The sequence below is a fragment of the Pseudoliparis swirei genome, chromosome 14 (assembly GCF_029220125.1).
Source record: "Pseudoliparis swirei isolate HS2019 ecotype Mariana Trench chromosome 14, NWPU_hadal_v1, whole genome shotgun sequence".
Taxonomy (NCBI): Eukaryota; Metazoa; Chordata; class Actinopteri; order Perciformes; family Liparidae; genus Pseudoliparis; species Pseudoliparis swirei.
Genome location: NC_079401.1, coordinates 930,006 through 948,850, shown reverse-complemented (window position 1 = coordinate 948,850; position 18,845 = coordinate 930,006). Strand labels below are relative to the sequence as shown.

At 52.5% G+C, this 18,845-nt stretch overlaps 2 protein-coding genes and 1 long non-coding RNA gene across 3 annotated transcripts in view; 1 reads left to right on the top strand and 2 right to left on the bottom strand.

Annotated features, from left to right (window-relative positions):
• Positions 1 to 23: 23 nt before the first annotated feature.
• bco1l (beta-carotene oxygenase 1, like) lies at positions 24 to 5,460 on the bottom strand. The gene is made up of 11 exons (XM_056431692.1): positions 4,643 to 5,460; positions 4,261 to 4,389; positions 4,055 to 4,184; positions 2,408 to 2,555; positions 2,183 to 2,330; positions 1,576 to 1,796; positions 1,104 to 1,370; positions 920 to 1,025; positions 751 to 845; positions 548 to 659; positions 24 to 483 (listed from the first exon to the last, which is right to left on the bottom strand). The coding sequence occupies exons 1-11, from the start codon at positions 4,704 to 4,706 to the stop codon at positions 329 to 331; spliced, it is 1,575 nt and encodes a 524-aa protein (XP_056287667.1). The 5' UTR covers positions 4,707 to 5,460; the 3' UTR covers positions 24 to 328.
• LOC130204744 (uncharacterized) lies at positions 4,110 to 4,636 on the top strand. The gene is made up of 3 exons (XR_008833777.1): positions 4,110 to 4,198; positions 4,272 to 4,411; positions 4,512 to 4,636. It is a non-coding gene; the product is annotated as an uncharacterized LOC130204744 (long non-coding RNA).
• A 4,528-nt stretch (positions 5,461 to 9,988) lies between the features above and the next one.
• Positions 9,989 to 18,845, bottom strand: part of LOC130204784 (kalirin-like) — a 28,101-nt gene continuing 19,244 nt past the window's right edge. The window contains exons 19-33 of the mRNA XM_056431750.1: positions 17,872 to 17,910; positions 17,677 to 17,783; positions 17,418 to 17,546; positions 17,216 to 17,329; positions 17,071 to 17,141; positions 15,976 to 16,042; positions 15,797 to 15,900; positions 15,181 to 15,250; positions 15,014 to 15,100; positions 12,434 to 12,526; positions 11,907 to 11,957; positions 11,745 to 11,822; positions 11,332 to 11,517; positions 10,480 to 10,654; positions 9,989 to 10,389 (exon numbers count right to left, since the gene is read on the bottom strand). Of these exons, the coding sequence (XP_056287725.1) occupies positions 9,989 to 10,389; positions 10,480 to 10,654; positions 11,332 to 11,517; positions 11,745 to 11,822; positions 11,907 to 11,957; positions 12,434 to 12,526; positions 15,014 to 15,100; positions 15,181 to 15,250; positions 15,797 to 15,900; positions 15,976 to 16,042; positions 17,071 to 17,141; positions 17,216 to 17,329; positions 17,418 to 17,546; positions 17,677 to 17,783; positions 17,872 to 17,910 (1,772 nt within the window). The remainder of the gene's footprint in view (positions 10,390 to 10,479; positions 10,655 to 11,331; positions 11,518 to 11,744; positions 11,823 to 11,906; positions 11,958 to 12,433; positions 12,527 to 15,013; positions 15,101 to 15,180; positions 15,251 to 15,796; positions 15,901 to 15,975; positions 16,043 to 17,070; positions 17,142 to 17,215; positions 17,330 to 17,417; positions 17,547 to 17,676; positions 17,784 to 17,871; positions 17,911 to 18,845) is intronic.

Sequence of the window (18,845 nt, the reverse complement as noted above, 5' to 3'; positions counted from 1 at the left end):
TGAATAAAATAATGACAAAGTAATTCCATCAAACTCCCACAGAGTCAAAACATTGACAGTTGAGGCTTAAACTTTATTACAAGCAATAGAGAACACAATGTAATGTTACAGATGATTAATATTAATAATAATAATAAAGCTTTAATGTAAAACATGAAGACATTTATTCCCTCAATCCAATAAGAACCAGTTCCTCTTGTCGTCTCCTGGAGACATCAGACCAACATGTGGTCCTCCTCTGGGGACGGGGTCCTGTGGGGACGGGGTCCTCTGGGGACGGGGTCCTCTGGGGACGGGGACCTAGGAATAAATCCGGTGTGTTTGTCCGTCAGACGGCGGCCGGGATGAAGAGCCCGTGGAGGTCCATGTGGACCTGGACCGGGATGGAGGCCCGGCCCATCTCCTCCCAGGTCTTGGCGTCGAGGACGAGCAGGAACGGAGAGACCTTTGGGTCCGCAGAGACGACGGAGGATAAGATCACACCTGAAAGAGAGACGGTCAGAATGGGGAGAGGAGGGGGGAGGGGCGAGAGGAGGGGGGGGCTCACCGTCGTCTTCCTCCACGGCTCCCGGAGACGCCACGAACACCGGCTCCGAGGGGAAGCAGTTCTCCTGGGTCCACTCCACGTGGCGCCTGGTGACGATGTCGAACTTCACCATCTGTTGAGAGAGAGAACCTCTTGGTCCAGAAGTCTCTATCTTCATCCTGACGTATGTTTGACCCAAGGAAGTCGGGCGCTTGGTGGCTCACCTTGTTGGGATGAGGCGACAGCTCCACCCTGGAGCCGTAGAAGTATCGGTACTTCTTAGCGTTGAACTTGTAGTTGATTCCCGGCAGCTCCAGACCTGAGGAGGACTCGTTAGCTCGGGGAGAGGAGTGAAGGAGGAGGAGCGTCTCGAGCCGACTGCAGGTCACCAACCTTCAAACAGAGTCTCTGGCCGGCAGAAGACGGAGCCGTCCTCCTGCATCGTGGCCTGGGCCGTGGTGTCCGTCAGGGTCACCATGTTGGATCCTCTGGGGGCTTCCTGCAGAACCAGCACCACAAACCCTCAACAGAAGCTCACGGAAGCGGCGTCGGATGTATTCCGGTCGTCGGCCGTCACCTTGAGGACGTGGAGCGGCAGGACGAACCGCTGGCACGCCGGCGGCGAGAAGCTTTGGTTGTTCTTGATGAAGTCGTCGGTCTCCTGCTTCATGTTCCGGATGTAGAACATGTCGTACAGGTGGCTGTTGTCGTAGGCGATCAGGTCGAACACCACGTGGCCGTCGTCCTCGTACGCGTTGACGTGGTGAAAGACCACCAGGGCGTCGCCGTAGAAACGGGTGGACACGGCCTTTCCGGTCTTTCTGTTGACGACGTGAAACAACGTCTGGAAGGAAAAGCAAACAGTCCGGTTATTCTCTTTGTCTGCGGTATGCACCTGGGTCAGGTGTGCCTCTGGAGACCCCCACACCTCTGATCCAGCACATTGCTCTACCCTCAGAACCTTCTGAAGGGTACCAGCAGACAGAAGGGGTTGTGGGTAAGCCTGCGTTCAGTAGAGGTTTGACGGTTCGGACGTGAAGACGACTTACAATGTCGTCCTTGTCGAATTTGAGGCAGCTCCCCCAGTTGACCCCTCTGAAGTAGGCGGTGGCCAGTCTGACCACGTCCAGTTTGAAGGGCTGCTCCACGAACACGATGTAGTTGTCGGTCATGCCGAAGCTGTGGAAGTAACTCGGGAACAGAGTGGACCGGAACGGGATGGAACACACCTGCTGGACCTTCCTCAGCGCCGGCTTCCTGCCCTCTTTATCTGGAACAAACACCTCTGAGTTGTTGTGTTGTTGTTTTGAGGCGCTGCATGTTCTGTCACCAGCGCAGCACCAAACTACTTCCCTCTCCACTTAAACCGTGACCCTGGCAAAGAGAAACCCGGTTCCTGTTTACCTCTGAAGAGGCTGGAAAGATAGGGATCTCTCTTTTAGGGCTTTGCTGATACGTCTGTTTCCAGGACGGTCTGATTGCAGCATTAAACCATTTTAGATAAAGATGCAACTTCGTGAGCTCGGGTACAATAAAGTAACTTTATTGCTGCAACTAATCTAAAATACAAAGTTCCCCGGCAGATGTCTGGTACAGTCCTCCAGCGTCAACATGAACATCTTTGAAGTCCAATCACATTTCTGTGGGCCACCTTACCTGAAGCCGTCGCGGGGACTTTGAAGATGACGTACTTGGGCAGGCCCAGGCCCATGATGGCCGTGCCCATGTTGTAGGTGTTGCCCTCGTCGTCATAGTGAGGGTGAGCCGTGGCCAGGTTCAGAGCGATGTGGTTCCTGTAGTTGATCTAGGAATTGGAGGAAAGGTTTGATCAACACGATGCGTCTGAGGAGTACGATGAGGAGGCGGCGGACACCGACTCACCCTGCCGATAGTCTCCAGGGTCGCAGGATCGATCTGGTTCATGTAGTTGACCTCGGAGGAGGCGTAGTAGTCTTCACCGTAGCGGATGATGTTGATCAGGTTGTTATCGGTGAAGTCGGAGATGATGTTGCTGAGGTGCGTGAAGGCCCTAAAGAGAGTTTGAGAAAAGTGAACCTGGACAACCAAATCATCAATCTTACTGTATGAAATAGGTCCTGGGCGAAGAAATACTCTACTTATTCTGGAAGGACTAAGACAGATCTCTATGTCTCCTTGCTGGACTAAGACAGATCTCTATGTCTCCTTGAAGGACTAAGACAGATCTCTATGTCTCCTTGCTGGACTAAGACAGATCTCTATGTCTCCTTGAAGGACTAAGACAGATCTCTATGTCTCCTTGAAGGACTAAGACAGATCTCTATGTCTCCTTGCTGGACTAAGACAGATCTCTATGTCTCCTTGATGGACTAAGACGGATCTCTATGTCTCCTTGATGGACTAAGACAGATCTCTATGTCTCCTTGATGGACTAAGACTGATCTCTATGTCTCCTTGAAGGACTAAGACAGATCTCTATGTCTCCTTGAAGGACTAAGACAGATCTCTATGTCTCCTAGATGGACTAAGACAGATCTCTATGTCTCCTTGAAGGACGAAGACAGATCTCTATGTCTCCTTGAAGGACTAAGACAGATCTCTATGTCTCCTTGATGGACTAAGACTGATCTCTATGTCTCCTTGAAGGACTAAGACAGATCTCTATGTCTCCTTGAAGGACTAAGACAGATCTCTATGTCTCCTAGATGGACTAAGACAGATCTCTATGTCTCCTTGAAGGACGAAGACAGATCTCTATGTCTCCTTGAAGGACTAAGACAGATCTCTATGTCTCCTTGATGGACTAAGACGGATCTCTATGTCTCCTTGAAGGACTAAGACAGATCTCTATGTCTCCTTGAAGGACTAAGACAGATCTCTATGTCTCCTTGCTGGACTAAGACAGATCTCTATGTCTCCTTGATGGACTAAGACGGATCTCTATGTCTCCTTGATGGACTAAGACAGATCTCTATGTCTCCTAGATGGACTAAGACAGATCTCTATGTCTCCTAGATGGACTAAGACAGATCTCTATGTCTCCTTGAAGGACTAAGACAGATCTCTATGTCTCCTTGATGGACTAAGACGGATCTCTATGTCTCCTTGAAGGACTAAGACAGATCTCTATGTCTCCTTGAAGGACTAAGACAGATCTCTATGTCTCCTTGATGGACTAAGACAGATCTCTATGTCTCCTTGAAGGACTAAGACAGATCTCCATGTCTCCTTGAAGGACTAAGACAGATCTCTATGTCTCCTTGAAGGACTAAGACAGATCTCTATGTCTCCTTGAAGGACTAAGACAGATCTCTATGTCTCCTTGAAGGACTAAGACAGATCTCTATGTCTCCTAGATGGACTAAGACAGATCTCTATGTCTCCTTGAAGGACTAAGACAGATCTCTATGTCTCCTTGAAGGACTAAGACAGATCTCTATGTCTCCTTGAAGGACTAAGACAGATCTCTATGTCTCCTTGAAGGACTAAGACAGATCTCTATGTCTCCTTGATGGACTAAGCCAGATCTCTACTCTGGATGGACCGTACCTGGAGAAGATGTTTTGGCAGGGATCCGGGTAGATCATGGTTCCGAACTCCGAGACGACGATCCTGTTGGCCTTGAGGTTCCGCTTGTACGTCTCGCTCTTCAGGAACTTGCTCCTGTACGTCACCTCCCCTGAAACCACACAGGTAACTCTCACCATGTCCACCAGGGGCGTCATGTCCGTGTAGATCTTCATTTCCTGTCTCACCGTTGGCGAAGGTGAAGCTGTGGATGAGCGCCATGCCGTCGAACCAGTGGTTGTACTGGGACCCGCCCACGGAGAAGAGCCCGGGGCCGTTCCTCAGCAGGGTGCCCTGCAGCCAGGGCGGGATGCACCCTGCAGGTCAAAGGTCACGCAGGTATGTTATTCATTATTAATGTTTAATCATCTCAATACAATTTAATTGAATGTCTCATAATTAGAAGTCAGCATAACTTTAACTTTAAAATACATTTCAGCACAAAATAAATCACCAGCGTCTGACACGTCATAATAATACATATGAAGCCATGACTAAGGGATGCATCGGGTCGGTTCTGCATTTGGAACTAAACCAATGTGTGAGCAGTGTTTATCTTCTGCGACTCACCTTCCACCGGCGCGCTCACCGGCTCCGGGGTCTCCGAGCCGTTGGTGGCGAAGACGGACTGCATGGTTCTGTCTGGTGAGCTTCAGGTGAAACACGTGAAGACCTCCAGACCTCAGAGAGCATGTCAACTCACTGGTTTATGTAACCGCCTGGCTGTGGACTTCACTCTGACCTCCTTAAAGCGCCCCCTGGTGGCAGTGAGTCACTTCATCTGGGTCAACGAGATAAGACTTTAGGAACGCGGCCAAAGAAACAGGATGTCACGACACGACAATGAGAAGCATCGGACCCTAAAGAATGTGAAGGTCTAACTAGTTCCTGTTATTAAATCTCACTTCCTTTAACTTCTTTTCATTCATATTCCTCAAATACACCAGATGTGTCTTAGAATGAAAAGTGATCACACACTGCCGGTGAGGCAGCAGCTGCTCCCCCTGCTGGCGGCTCTGGAGAGAGACGATTGTTTTCACTTCCCATCCAGATTCACCGTGTGAACAAGTGGATAACGGATTAACTTTAGCCCGCCGGCCTCCTGCCGTGTAATTGGTCGATGGGTTTTGTGCTTTACAGCTGCTCCTATCAGGAGCTATGTCAGGTCGGTGGCGCCCCGCCAACACCTGGACCATGAACACCACCGCTGGGCGGGTGGTGCGCTGCAGCACAGTGTGGAGTCAGCGTTATATCACATGAACAGCATGGCACTGGAGCCAGGCTGCACAGGTAGAGGTCAGACTGCACAGGTAGAGGTCAGGCTGCACAGGTAGAGGTCAGGCTGCACAGGTAGAGGTCAGGCTGCACAGGTAGAGGTCAGGCTGCACAGGTAGAGGTCAGGCTGCACAGGTAGAGGTCAGGCTGCACAGCTAGAGGTCAGGCTCCACAGGTAGAGGTCAGGCTGCACAGGTAGAGGTCAGACTGCACAGGTAGAGGTCAGGCTGCACAGGTAGAGGTCAGGCTGCACAGGTAGAGGTCAGGCTGCACAGGTAGAGGTCAGACTGCACAGGTAGAGGTCATGCTCCACAGGTAGAGGTCAGGCTGCACAGGTAGAGGTCAGGCTGCACAGGTAGAGGTCAGGCTGCACAGGTAGAGGTCAGGCTGCACAGGTAGAGGTCAGGCTGCACAGGTAGATGTCAGGCTGCACAGGTAGAGGTCAGGCTGCACAGGTAGAGGTCAGACTGCACAGGTAGAGGTCAGACTGCACAGGTAGAGGTCAGGCTGCACAGGTAGAGGTCAGACTGCACAGGTAGAGGTCAGGCTGCACAGGTAGAGGTCAGGCTGCACAGGTAGAGGTCAGGCTGCACAGGTAGATGTCAGACTGCACAGGTAGAGGTCAGGCTGCACAGGTAGAGGTCAGACTGCACAGGTAGAGGTCAGGCTGCACAGGTAGATGTCAGGCTGCACAGGTAGAGGTCAGGCTGCACAGGTAGATGTCAGGCTGCACAGGTAGAGGTCAGGCTGCACAGGTAGAGGTCAGACTGCACAGGTAGAGGTCAGGCTGCACAGCTAGAGGTCAGGCTCCACGGGTAGAGGTCAGGCTCCACAGCTAGAGGTCAGGCTCCACGGGTAGAGGTCAGGCTGCACAGGTAGAGGTCAGGCTCCACAGGTAGAGGTCAGGCTCCACAGGTAGAGGTCATGCTCCACGGGTAGAGGTCATGGCATTGCTGCAACACGCAGTGTAAAACACGTGGCTGTGAGGACCGATGTCCCCGAGGCTTTTAGTCTGAAGAACGTCTCTTGACTTGTCGATGTTATTCCAATCAGGAGAGGGAGAGCTGGAAGACAAAGAGGCAAAGAGACAAGGATCCTCTGCGCTACAGAGGAGAAATGATCTGCATGATTCATAACCTCGTCACGTATGAACCTCATGAACCTCGTACACACCGCAGCAGACTAAACGTGCGTGAGCTAATCGTTAGCTGATCGTTAGCTGATCAGCGGGCATGTAATCAATAATGAGAAGTTGACTTATCGATGAACCAAAGAACACGTTGACCGCTTTGGATGAAAAATGAAGTTTATTACAAACAAGGACAGACTGTTAGCGCCCGTTAGCTCTGTACGGTCCGCTCTGGTTGGTGGAGCTCGGTCTCACAGCAGCCTGCACGACGCCCACACCGCCCCTCACCTTCAACCTCTGGGCGGAGAAAAGGGCCCGTTAAGCCCCCACAAGTGCACCCTACTCCCTTAAACTCTTCATCATGCACCCTTTCCTCCAGCCTTCCAGGGCACTCCAAGTTCTCTCCTTGGAACCGTTATATTTGACCCCAGAGAAGTGTTTACTCTGTTGTTGTTGTTGTTGTGGCATCCTCAATCACAACATTGACGTCCCTGGAAAAGTAAACACAGGTGGCGTCCTTCCCCTCATGAAGTTGGTGTGACGTCATGAAGACATGTAAATACTGTACATGAGTCCTCTTCAGAGTCCTTAAGAGACTCGAGGGTCTGGGACTCCCTGACATGAAGGCCCCTAGAGAGCCCTAGAGTCTCTAAGAGTCCTAGAGTCTCTCAGAGCCCTAGAGACCCCTAGAGTCTCTGAGAGCCCTAGAGACCCCTAGAGTCTCTAAGAGTCCTAGAGTCTCTAAGAGCCCTAGAGACCCCTAGAGTCTCTAAGAGTCCTAGAGTCTCTAAGAGCCCTAGAGACCCCTAGAGTCTCTGAGAGCCCTAGAGAGCTCTAGAGAGTCCTAGAGAGTCTCTAAGAGCCCTAGAGAGTCTCTAAGAGTCCTAGAGACCCCTAGAGAGTCCTAAAGAGTCTCTAAGAGCCTTAGAGACCCCTAGAGAGTCTCTAAGAGCCCTAGAGAGCCCTAGAGAGCTCTAGAGTCCTAAAGAGTCCTAAAGAGCCCTAGAGAGTCCTAAAGAGTCCTAGAGCCCTAGAGAGTCTCTAAGAGTCCTAGAGAGTCCTAAAGAGTCCTAAAGAGCCATAGAGAGCTCTAGAGAGTCTCAAAGAGTCCTAAAGAGCCCTAGAGAGTCCTAAAGAGCCCTAGAGAGTCTCTAAGAGTCCTAGAGTCCTAAAGAGTCCTAAAGAGCCCTAGAGAGTCCTAAAGAGTCTCTAAGTGTCCTAGAGTCCTAAAGAGTCCTAAAGAGCCCTAGAGAGTCCTAAAGAGCCCTAGAGTCCTAAAGAGCCATAGAGAGTCTCAAAGAGTCCTAGAGAGCTCTAAAGAGTCCTAAAGAGCCCTAGAGAGTCTCTAAGAGCCCTAAAGAGTCCTAAAGAGCCCTAGAGAGTCTCTAAGAGCCCTAAAGAGTCCTAAAGAGCCCTAGAGTCCTAAAGAGTCCTAGAGAGCTCTAGACAGTCCTAAAGAGCCCTAGAGAGTCTCTAAGAGCCCTAGAGACCCCTAGAGTCTCTAAGAGCCCTAGAGAGCCCTAGAGTCTCTGAGAGCCCTAGAGAGTCTCTAAGAGTCCTAGAGACCCCTAGAGAGTCCTAAAGAGTCTCTAAGAGCCCTAGAGAGTCCTAAAGAGCCCTAGAGAGCTCTAGAGAGTCATAAAGAGTCCTAAAGAGCCCTAGAGAGTCCTAAAGAGTCCTAAAGAGCCCTAGAGAGCTCTAGAGAGTCTCAAAGAGTCCTAAAGAGCCCTAGAGAGTCCTAAAGAGCCCTAGAGAGTCTCTAAGAGTCCTAAAGAGCCCTAGAGAGTCTCTAAGAGTCCTAAAGAGCCCTAGAGTCCTAAAGAGCCCTAGAGAGTCTCTAAGAGTCCTAAAGAGCCCTAGAGAGTCTCAAAGAGTCCTAGAGAGTCCTAAAGAGTCCTAAAGAGCCCTAGAGAGCTCTAGAGTCCTAAAGAGCCCTAGAGAGTCCTAGAGAGCTCTAGACAGTCCTAAAGAGCCCTAGACAGTCCTAAAGAGCCCTAGAGAGTCTCTAAGAGTCCTAGAGAGTCATAAAGAGCCCTAGAGAGTCTCTAAGAGCCCTAGAGTCCTAAAGAGCCCTAGAGAGTCCTAGATAGTCCTAAAGAGCCCTAGAGAGTCCTAAAGAGCCCTAGAGTCCTAAAGAGCCCTAGAGAGCTCTAGAGAGTCCTAAAGAGTCCTAGAGAGTCTCTAGGAGTCCTAAAGAGCCCTAGAGAGTCCTAGAGAGTCCTAAAGAACCCTAGAGAGCTCTAGAGAGCTCTAGAGAGTCTTTAAGAGCCCTAAAGAGCCCTAGAGAGTCCTAGAGAGTCCTAAAGAGCCCTAGAGAGCTCTAGAGAGTCTCTAAGAGTCCTAGAGACCCCTAGAGAGTCTCTAAGAGCCCAAGAGAGTCATAAAGAGCCTCTAAGAGCCCTTAAAGAATCCCCAGAGAGTCCTAAAGGGGCTCTTAGAGTCCTAACGAGCCCCTGAGACACACTGGACTGAAGCTGTTGAATGAAACCTCCTGTGAGATGATTCAGATGCTTTTCAAGGGTTGAACTCAAAGTCTGTAATGTTTTAATAAAGGAGGGGAACTCCCAGGGAGGGGAGGGTCTCATCGCCCTGTCCCCCGAGACGCCTCCTCACTTCTAGTGAACCAGTTCATCTGCTGAGGCTCCGCCCACATCTGTTGGCCTGGAGCCAGTGTGTGTTGAGTCAGTGAGGAGCAGCTGGAGGCCTGGGCTATGTACAGGAACAAGAAAAATACCACACTAACCAGAGCTGCATGAGGAGGAGGAGGAGGAGGAGGAGGAGGAGGAGGAGGAGGAGGAGGAGGAGGAGGAGGAGGGACATTGGCAGCTCTGGTTCGCTAAAAGACAAACTGTCACCGCAAACACAAGTTCATGGCGACGCTACACCAGGTCACCACCTAACTGTCCATGGAACACACACACACTCTCTCTCACACACACACTCTCACACACACACACACACTCTCACACACACATACAAACAATATGACAAACCGTTTCTCTTGTTTTCTAATTGAGGTGAAAAACAGCTTCTATTATCTTAATAATCATCAAAGTTAATCTTCTTCATCATAGCAGTGTGTGTGTGTGTGTCTTTTCAGTCTGTTTATACACACTATTAACAGGTGAGTGGCCGAGCAAGAGGTCAGTTCTGATTGGCTGACGGTCTTCTCCACCTCTTCTCTTCCAGGAGGCTTTTAGTATTTTTTTAACGTTATTTTTTAAGTCGTCTCAGCTTCCTGGAATCACAGTTTGTCGTCTTCGTCTTCGGTGATGAAGATGATGTGGTCATGTGACCTCCCTCCCACGGACAGTTTGCAGTAAACTGGACGTCTGATTGGACGAGGAGGCGTGTCTGTCCCCAGGAGGGAGGAGACTAACTGTGTGTGTGTGTGTGTGTGTGTGTGTGTGTGTGTGTGTGTGTGTGTGTGTGTGTGTGTGTGTGTGTGTGTGTGTGTGTGTGTGTGTGTGTGTGTGTGTGTGTGTGTGTGTGTGTGTGTGTGTGTGTGTGTGTCAGTGTGTGTGCAGCGCGCTGCGGGCCACCCAGCCCTCGGCGGCCGGCGAGTCGCTGTTGGCCGGCCGGTACACGAGGCTCTGGCCCTGCTGGTTGGAGGCCAGGACCTGAACCCTCTCGCCCCGGAACACGGAGATCTCGTCCTCCCGGACCGCCGCGAAGTCCTGCAGGACCAGGACCAGCTCCTGGGGGGGGCAGTTAGAGAGGGTCTGAACCTCAGGAGGTCTGACGGGGTACAAGGGGACGGGGATCCGAACCTGGTCGTCCTGCTCGCCGTCGGCGGGCTGGAGGGCGTGGCCATTGGGCGTGGGCGGGGCCGACGGCGGTCGCCCCGACGACAGAGGGCGGGTCACCGACATCCCGCCCTCTTTCCTCTGGTACTCGATGGGGGACTGGAGCGCTGTGGAGTCCCGAAAGATTCAGGTTCAACTCGACCGGATCGTATCCCGGAGCTCCCCGGTTCTGGGCTTCAGGTGCTCTCCGGACCCACCTGACAGGAAGCTGCTCTGCGCGTCCAGCAGCGTGCCGATAGACTCCGCCCACGTCTGCTTGATGCTGGCGGCCGCCGCCTGCAGCGTGAAGCGCTCCGCCGAGCCGCGGGACCACAGCACGAACTTACAGGGGTCCTCCCCGTCCGGGCAGGCCTGCATCGCCAGGTAACTCACCTGGGCACAGGACACACCATCAGACCCACCACAACACAGGCCCAGAACCACCACAACACAGGCCCAGACCCACCACAACACAGGCCCAGACCCACCACAACACAGGCCCAGAACCACCACAACACAGGCCCAGACCCACCACAACACAGGCCCAGACCCACCACAACACAGGCCCAGAACCACCACAACACAGGCCCAGAACCACCACAACACAGGCCCAGAACCACCACAACACAGGCCCAGACCCACCACAACACAGGCCCAGACCCACCACAACACAGGCCCAGACCCACCACAACACAGGCCCAGAACCACCACAACACAGGCCCAGAACCACCACAACACAGGCCCAGGCCCACCACAACACAGGCCCAGAACCACCACAACACAGGCCCAGACCCACCACAACACAGGCCCAGACCCACCACAACACAGGCCCAGACCCACCACAACACAGGCCCAGAACCATCACAACACAGGCCCAGAACCACCACAACACAGGCCCAGAACCACCACAACACAGGCCCACCACAACACAGGCCCAGAACCACCACAACACAGGCCCAGACCCACCACAATACAGGCCCAGAACCACCACAACACAGGCCCAGACCCACCACAACACAGGCCCAGACCCACCACAACACAGGCCCAGACCCACCAGAACACAGGCCCACCTTGATGCTGTTCTTGAACTGGTACCCCGGGTTGTGGGAGCCTTTGCGCTGCAGCTCGCTGAAGATGACGAGCTGCTCGAAGAGGAAGACGCGGCACTCCTTGCTGCGGGACAGAACCCCCCCGTCCTGCTCCCACACGCAGAACGTCTCCTGCTGCAGCAGCTTCCCCTGGGAGCTCAGCTTGCCCTGGACACAGCGGGGCCGTCAGGGTCATCATTGTGGGGTTCCTCAGGGTTCTCTGCTCGGCCCATTACTATTGATTACTTATGGGGTTCCTCAGGGTTCTCTGCTCGGCCCTTTATATTTCCATTTTGGTTGAAACTACGTTAATACTATTTTGTCTACTTGGGGAACTGAACAAGCTGCAAATAAACGTCTGACGTTCTGTTCATGTTCTGTTCTGTTGGATGTACCTCGTATCCCTGCAGGCGGCCCAGGTTCATCATGTCGTTGCAGCACTTCGGCACCAACGACATCAGCTCCACCGCTTTCTGCACACACACACACACACAGACACACACACTTTAGCTGTGTGCAGGCGGTGGCGGTCGAGGTTCTTGTGGTTCTGTCTCTACCTCCATCTCCTCACAGTCCATTCCGGCTTTGGACGAATACTTCAGGAAATCCTGAAATACAGACAGACAGACATAATACATATGTGTGTGTATATATATGTGCATGTGTGTGTTTACATGATAGATAGATAGATATATACTTTATTGATCCCCAAGGGAAAGTTAGTTCTCTGCATGTAACCCTCCTTAGTCATTAAGGAGCAGTGGCTGCAGTGAAGCGCCCAGGAAGCAACTGGGGGTTCAGTGCCTTGCTCAAGGACACTTCCACTTGCTACTAATGGGGAGAGCGGGGATCGAACCCACAACCTTGGGGTTGCAGGACGACCCCCTGACCCACTGAGCTACAGCCACCCCGTTTATATGTGTGTGTATATATATGTGTGTGTGTGTATATATATGTGTGTGTGTATATATATATGTGTGTGTATATATATGTGTGTGTGTGTGTATATATGTGTGTGTGTGTGTATATGTGTGTGTGTGTGTGTGTGTGTGTGTATATATGTGTGTGTGTGTGTGTGTACTACCTTCAGCAGCAGCTGGTATTTGGTGATTCTCTGGATGGGTTTGATCAGATAATCACTGAGTGACATCCTGCAGCTGATCTCATTCTGGATGTCCTGCAGACAGACAGGTGCAGAGAGAGACAGGTGGAGAGAGAGACGGGTGGAGAGAGAGAGACAGGTGGAGAGAGAGACAGGTGGAGAGAGAGAGACGGGTGGAGAGAGAGAGACGGGTGGAGAGAGAGAGACGGGTGGAGAGAGAGACGGGTGGAGAGAGAGAGACGGGTGGAGAGAGAGAGACGGGTGGAGAGAGAGACGGGTGGAGAGAGAGAGACAGGTGGAGAGAGAGAGAGACAGGTGGAGAGAGAGAAGAGAGAGACGGGTGCAGAGAGAGAGACAGGTGGAGAGAGAGACGGGTGCAGAGAGAGAGACAGGGAGAGAGAGAGACGGGTGGAGAGAGAGACGGGTGGAGAGAGACGGTGGAGAGAGAGGCGGTGGAGAGAGAGAGGGGTGGAGAGAGAGAGGGGTGGAGAGAGAGACGGGTGGAGAGAGAGACGGGTGGAGAGAGAGAGACAGGTGGAGAGAGAGAGACAGGTGGAGAGAGAGAGACAGGTGGAGAGAGAGAGAGAGAGAGACAGGTGGAGAGAGAGAGACAGGTGGAGAGAGAGAGAGACAGGTGGAGAGAGAGAGAGACAGGTGGAGAGAGAGACAGGTGGAGAGAGAGAGACAGGTGGAGAGAGAGACAGGTGGAGAGAGAGAGAGAGAGAGAGAGAGTTGGGGAGAGAGAGAGACAGGTGGAGAGAGAGAGACAGATGGAGAGAGAGAGGTGGAGAGAGACGGGTGCAGGGAGAGAGACGGGTGCAGAGAGAGAGACAGGTGGAGAGAGAGACGGGTGAGAGAGAGGTGGAGAGAGAGAGGCGGTGAGAGAGAGACGGGTGGAGAGAGAGACAGGTGGAGAGAGAGAGACGGGTGGAGAGAGAGAGACAGGTGGAGAGAGAGACAGGTGCAGAGAGAGACAGGTGGAGAGAGAGAGAGAGAGAGAGACGGGTGGAGAGAGAGAGACGGGTGGAGAGAGAGACGGGTGGAGAGAGAGAGACGGGTGGAGAGAGAGACGGGTGGAGAGAGAGAGACGGGTGGAGAGAGAGACGGGTGGAGAGAGAGACGGGTGCAGAGAGAGAGACAGGGAGAGAGAGAGACGGGTGGAGAGAGAGACGGGTGGAGAGAGAGAGACGGGTGGAGAGAGAGAGACGGGTGCAGAGAGAGAGACGGGTGGAGAGAGAGAGGTGGAGAGAGAGAGACCGGGTGGAGAGAGAGAGGGTGGAGAGAGAGAGGCGGTGGAGAGAGAGACGGTGGAGAGAGAGAGACGGGTGGAGAGAGAGACGGTGAGAGAGAGGCGGTGGAGAGAGAGACGGTGGAGAGAGAGACGGGTGGAGAGAGAGACGGGTGGAGAGAGAGACGGGTGGAGAGAGAGGTGGAGAGAGAGACGGGTGAGAGAGAGAGAGAGAGACGGGTGGAGAGAGAGACGGGTGCAGAGAGAGACAGGTGGAGAGAGAGAGACGGTGCAGAGAGAGACGGGTGGAGAGAGAGACGGTGGAGAGAGAGAGACGGGTGGAGAGAGAGACGGGTGGAGAGAGAGAGAGGCAGAGAGAGAGACGGTGGAGAGAGAGACGGGTGGAGAGAGAGACGGTGAGAGAGAGAGACAGGTGGAGAGAGAGACGGGTGGAGAGAGACGGTGGGAGAGAGAGGGGGAGAGAGAGACGGGTGGAGAGAGAGAGACAGAGAGAGACGGGTGGAGAGAGAGACGGGTGGAGAGAGAGAGACGGTGAGAGAGAGACGGGTGGAGAGAGGCGGGTGGAGAGAGACGGTGGAGAGAGACGGTGGAGAGAGAGGTGGAGAGAGAGAGACGGGTGCAGAGAACTCCTCCTCCTCTCCTCCTCCTCCTCCTCCTCATCTCCTCCTCCCTCCTCCTCTCTCCTCCTCTCCTCTTCCTCTCCCCTCCTCTTCCTCTCCTCCTCCTCCTCTCCCCTCCTCTCCTCCTCCTCCCTCTCATCTCCTCCTCCTCTTCCCTCCTCCTCCTCTTCCCTCTCCTCCTCCTCATCCTCCTCCTCCTCCTCGTCCTCCTCCTCATCTCCTCTTCCTCCTCCTCCTCCTCCTCCTCTCCCCCCTCCCCCTCTCCTCCCTCCTCCTCCTCTCTCCCTCCTCCTCCTCTCCTCTCCTCCTCTCCTCCTCCTCCTCCTCTCCTCCTCCTCCTCTCCTCCTCCTCCTCTCCTCCTCCTCCTCCTCTCCTCCTCCTCCTCCTCCTCTCCTCCTCCTCCTCCTCCTCTCCTCCTCCTCCTCCTCCTCCTCTCCTCCTCCTCCTCCTCCTCCTCCTCTCTCCCTCCTCCTCCTCCTCCTCCTCCTCTCCCTCCTCCTCCTCTTCCTCCTCCTCCTATCTCCTCCTCCTCTCCTCCTCCTCCTCTCCTCCTCCTCCTCCTCCTCCTCCTCCTCCTCCTCTCTCCCTCCTCCTCCTCCTCCTCCTCCTCCTCCTCCTCCTCTCCCTCCTCCTCCTCCTCCCTCCTCCTCCTCCTCCTCCTCCTCCTCCTCCCCCTCCTCCTCCTGCGTTACCTCAAAGAAGGTCTCGTACTCGATGACGATGACCTCTGACCTCGGCTTGTTCTGGCAGTAGACCACGTACATGTGGAGGCGTCGCTCCTGCAGCGCACACACACACGTTACACATCACGTGTTGTTAGCGTGTTGTTAGCATGTTAACCTGGAGGAAGTTGACCCACATGTCTGATGAAGAGGTCGGCCAGCAGGTCATGGTTCTGAACGCAGCGGTCCAACTCCACCAGGAAGAAGCTGGAGGCCACACACACACACACACACACACACCACATCAGTCACATGGTAGAGCGTGTGTAGAGCGTGTGTAGAGCGTGTGTGTAGAGCGTGTGTTTAGCGTGTGTAGTGTGTGTGGTGTGTGTTTAGTTGTGTATTGTGTGGTGTGTGTTTAGCATGTGCTTAGCGTGTGTATAGTGTGTGCTTAGCGTGTGTATAGTGTGTGCTTAGCGTGTGTTTAGCATGTGTTTAGGTGTGTGTATAGCGGCGTTTGCATAGTGTGCTTAGCGTGTGCTTAGTGTGCTTAGCGTGTGCTTAGTAGTGTGTGCATAGTGTGTGTGTATAGTGTGTGCTTAGCGTTTGCATAGTGTGTGCTTAGCGTGTGTTTAGCATGTGCTTAGCGTGTGTATAGCGTGTGCTTAGTGTGTGCTTAGTGTGTGTATAGCGTGTGCTTAGCGTGTGCTTAGCATGTGCATAGCTTGTGCTTAGTGTGTGCATAGCGTGTGCTTAGCGTATGCATAGCTTGTGCATAGCTTGTGCTTAGCGTGTGCTTAGCGTGTGACGGACTCGCGGTGCCAGTCGTAGATCTGCTGGATGTTGCCGAACACCATCGTGTCCTTCCCCCTCAGGTCCTCTGGGATCCCCCGGACCTCCAGCCGGGACATGAAGCCCTGAGACACACGGAGGTCAGAGGTCAGAGGTCACGCGTGTCCTCAGACACACGCGTGTACATGAGCGGGTCTCACCTCCACGATCACCGCCAGGTCCTTCACGTAGTCCTTCTCTGATTGGACCATCTCGTTCACCACAAACCTGCAACGACAAGCGGCTCAGACACGGGTTCTGTGTGTGGGGGTTCTGTGTGGGGAGGTTCTGTGGGGGTTCTGTGTGTGGGGGTTCTGTGTGGGGAGGTTCTGTGTGTGGGGGTTCTGTGTGGGGAGGTTCTGTGTAGGGAGGTTCTGTGTGTGGGGGTTCTGTGTGTGGGGGTTCTGTGTGGGAGGTTCTGTGTGTGGGGGTTCTGTGTGGGGGTTCTGTGTGGGAGGTTCTGTGTGGGGGTTCTGTGTGGGAGGTTCTGTGTGGGAGGTTCTGTGTGGGGTTCTGTGTGTGGGGTTCTGTGTGGAGGTTCTGTGTGGGGGTTCTGTGTGGTTCTGTGTGGGGGTTCTGTGTGTGGGGGTTCTGTGTGGGGAGGTTCTGTGTGGGGGTTCTCTGTGTGGAGGTTCTGTGTGGAGGTTCTGTGGAGGTTCTGTGTGGGGGTTCTGTGTGGGGGTTGTGTGTGGGGGTTCTGTGTGGGGAGGTTCTGTGGGGGTTCTGTGGAGGTTCTGTTGGAGGTTCTGTGGAGGTTCTGTTGAGGTTCTGTGGAGGTTCTGTGTGGGGGTTCTGTGTGTGGGTTCTGTGTGGAGGTTCTGTGTGGGGGTTGTGTGTGGGGGTTCTGTGTGGAGGTTCTGTGTGGGGGTTCTGTGTGTGGGGGTTCTGTGTGGGGTTCTGTGTGTGGGGAGGTTCTGTGTGTGGAGGTTCTGTGTGTGGAGGTTCTGTGTGAGGTTCTGTGTGGGGGTTCTGTGTGGGGAGGTTCTGTGTGGGGGTTCTCTGTGTGGAGGTTCTGTGTGGAGGTTCTGTGTGGGGGTTCTGTGTGGGGGGGTTCTGTGTGTGGGGGTTCTGTGTGTGGGTTCTGTGTGGAGGTTCTGTGTGGGGGTTGTGTGTGGAGGTTCTGTGTGGGGGTTCTGTGTGTGGGGGTTCTGTGTGGAGGTTCTGTGTGGGGGTTCTGTGGAGGTTCTGTGTGGAGGTTCTGTGTTGGGGTTCTGTGGAGGTTCTGTGTGGAGGTTCTGCCGGTCTGCGGTCCTCACATGCGTCCCCTCAGCGCCTTGGTCCTCTGCTCCGAGTCCGACTCGTTGGAGCCCTGGTCCGAGTCCGGGGCCTGGGGACCAGAACACAGTCAGTACCGAGGCCCCCTCAGTACTCTGGGCCCTGGGGGCCTCGGTACCTCGGTACCTTGGGGTTGTTGGGATCCTTTATGATCTGCATAGGAGGAGGTAAAGGGGTGTGGCTCTCCTCCTCTGGCTCCTCCTCCCCTCCGCTAAGCCCCGCCTCCTCCTTCTTCGCCTTCTGCTCCAACCAATGGAAAGCATCCATCTTTATTCTGTTGTTGTTTCTACAGCGTGTTTGTTTGTTTGTTTGTTTGTTTGTTTACCACCTGCGCGTTGCCGGTGAGGGGCGTGGTCACCTCGGTCCTATTGTCCCGCCTCCTGGTTCTGATTGGCGGTTTCTTCTGCCCGTCAGCCTTCCCCTGACTGAGCCGCCGCACGGGACTCGTGAGCCAGCGCTGCAACGGGTACTCGTGTATTAGTACTCCCACTGAGTACTACTGTGTGTACTCTGTGTACTACTACGTGTACTCTGTGTACTACTACGTGTATTCTGTGTACTACTACGTGTACTCTGTATACTCTTACCTTCAGGGTGTTTCCGGTTCCCGAGCCGCTGCGTTTCGCTCCTGGGGAGCCGACGGCGCCCGCCGAGGCCACGCCCACTGAGGCCACGCCCACTCCGTAGGCTGCACCTGGGAGAGGGGGAGGGGCAGAAGGAGGCGGTGAGTTCACTGTCCGTCAGCGCGGTGGGTTAATGTGAGGATCGGAGAGAGGTCTCACTCTGACTGGATGTCTGGAGCCCGTCGAACACGCCGGAGTCTGAACGCCAAGAAGTTACAAGTTAATAACTACACTATATTATATATAACAATATATAAACATGTTATATTAATATTATATATAATAATATATAAACATATTAAATATAATAATATATAAACGTATATTAATATTATATATAATAATATATAAACATGTTATATTAATATTATATATAATAATATATCAACATTAAATATAATAATATATAAACATATATTAATATTATATATAATAATATATAAACATGTTATATTAATATTATATATAACAATATATAAACATGTTATATTAATATTATATATCATAATATATAAACATATAATAATATACAAACATATTAAATATGATAATATATAAACATATTATATATAATAATATATAATCATATTAATATTATATATAATAATATACAAATATATTGAATATAATAATATCTAAACATATAAAAAAATTATATATAAACATATTAATATTATATATAATAATATATAAACATATTATATAAAGAAGTAAATAAGTTAATGACGTCACCATGACGATATACTATATTACACTCACACACACACACACACACACACACACACACACACACACACACACACACACACACACACACTGTCGTTCCTGTCCAACACATGAAACATTTTCTGCTGCACGTTTCTGAAGAAACTTAGAGAGAGAGACAGAGAGAGAGACAGAGAGAGGGAGAGAGAGAGACCTTGTTCTGTCACTCATTAACAAAAACACTCTCTCTCTCTCTCACATTAAAAACCCACCTCTCTCACCCACAACACACCCACAAATCGTGGAGAAATCCCAGCATGCACCTCTTCCCCGCCGCATGCTTCAGCATCGATCCACTCGACATGAAATAAGGACCCAGACAGATGGGCAGGGAGGTGTCTCTCTCTCTCTCTCTGTCTCTCTCTCTC

What these genes read in the sequence shown, in the direction of transcription:
- bco1l (XM_056431692.1), bottom strand. Translation starts at nt 4,706, where the DNA reads ATGCAGTCCGTCTTCGCCACCAACGGCTCGGAGACCCCGGAGCCGGTG. An exon ending in GGTGAGCGCGCCGGTGGAAG is followed by an intron (nt 4,390 to 4,642) that starts GTGAGTCGCAGA and finishes TTTGACCTGCAG; the next exon opens with GGTGCATCCCGCCCTGGCTG. An exon ending in TGCCAAAACATCTTCTCCAG is followed by an intron (nt 2,556 to 4,054) that starts GTACGGTCCATC and finishes AACTCTCTTTAG; the next exon opens with GGCCTTCACGCACCTCAGCA.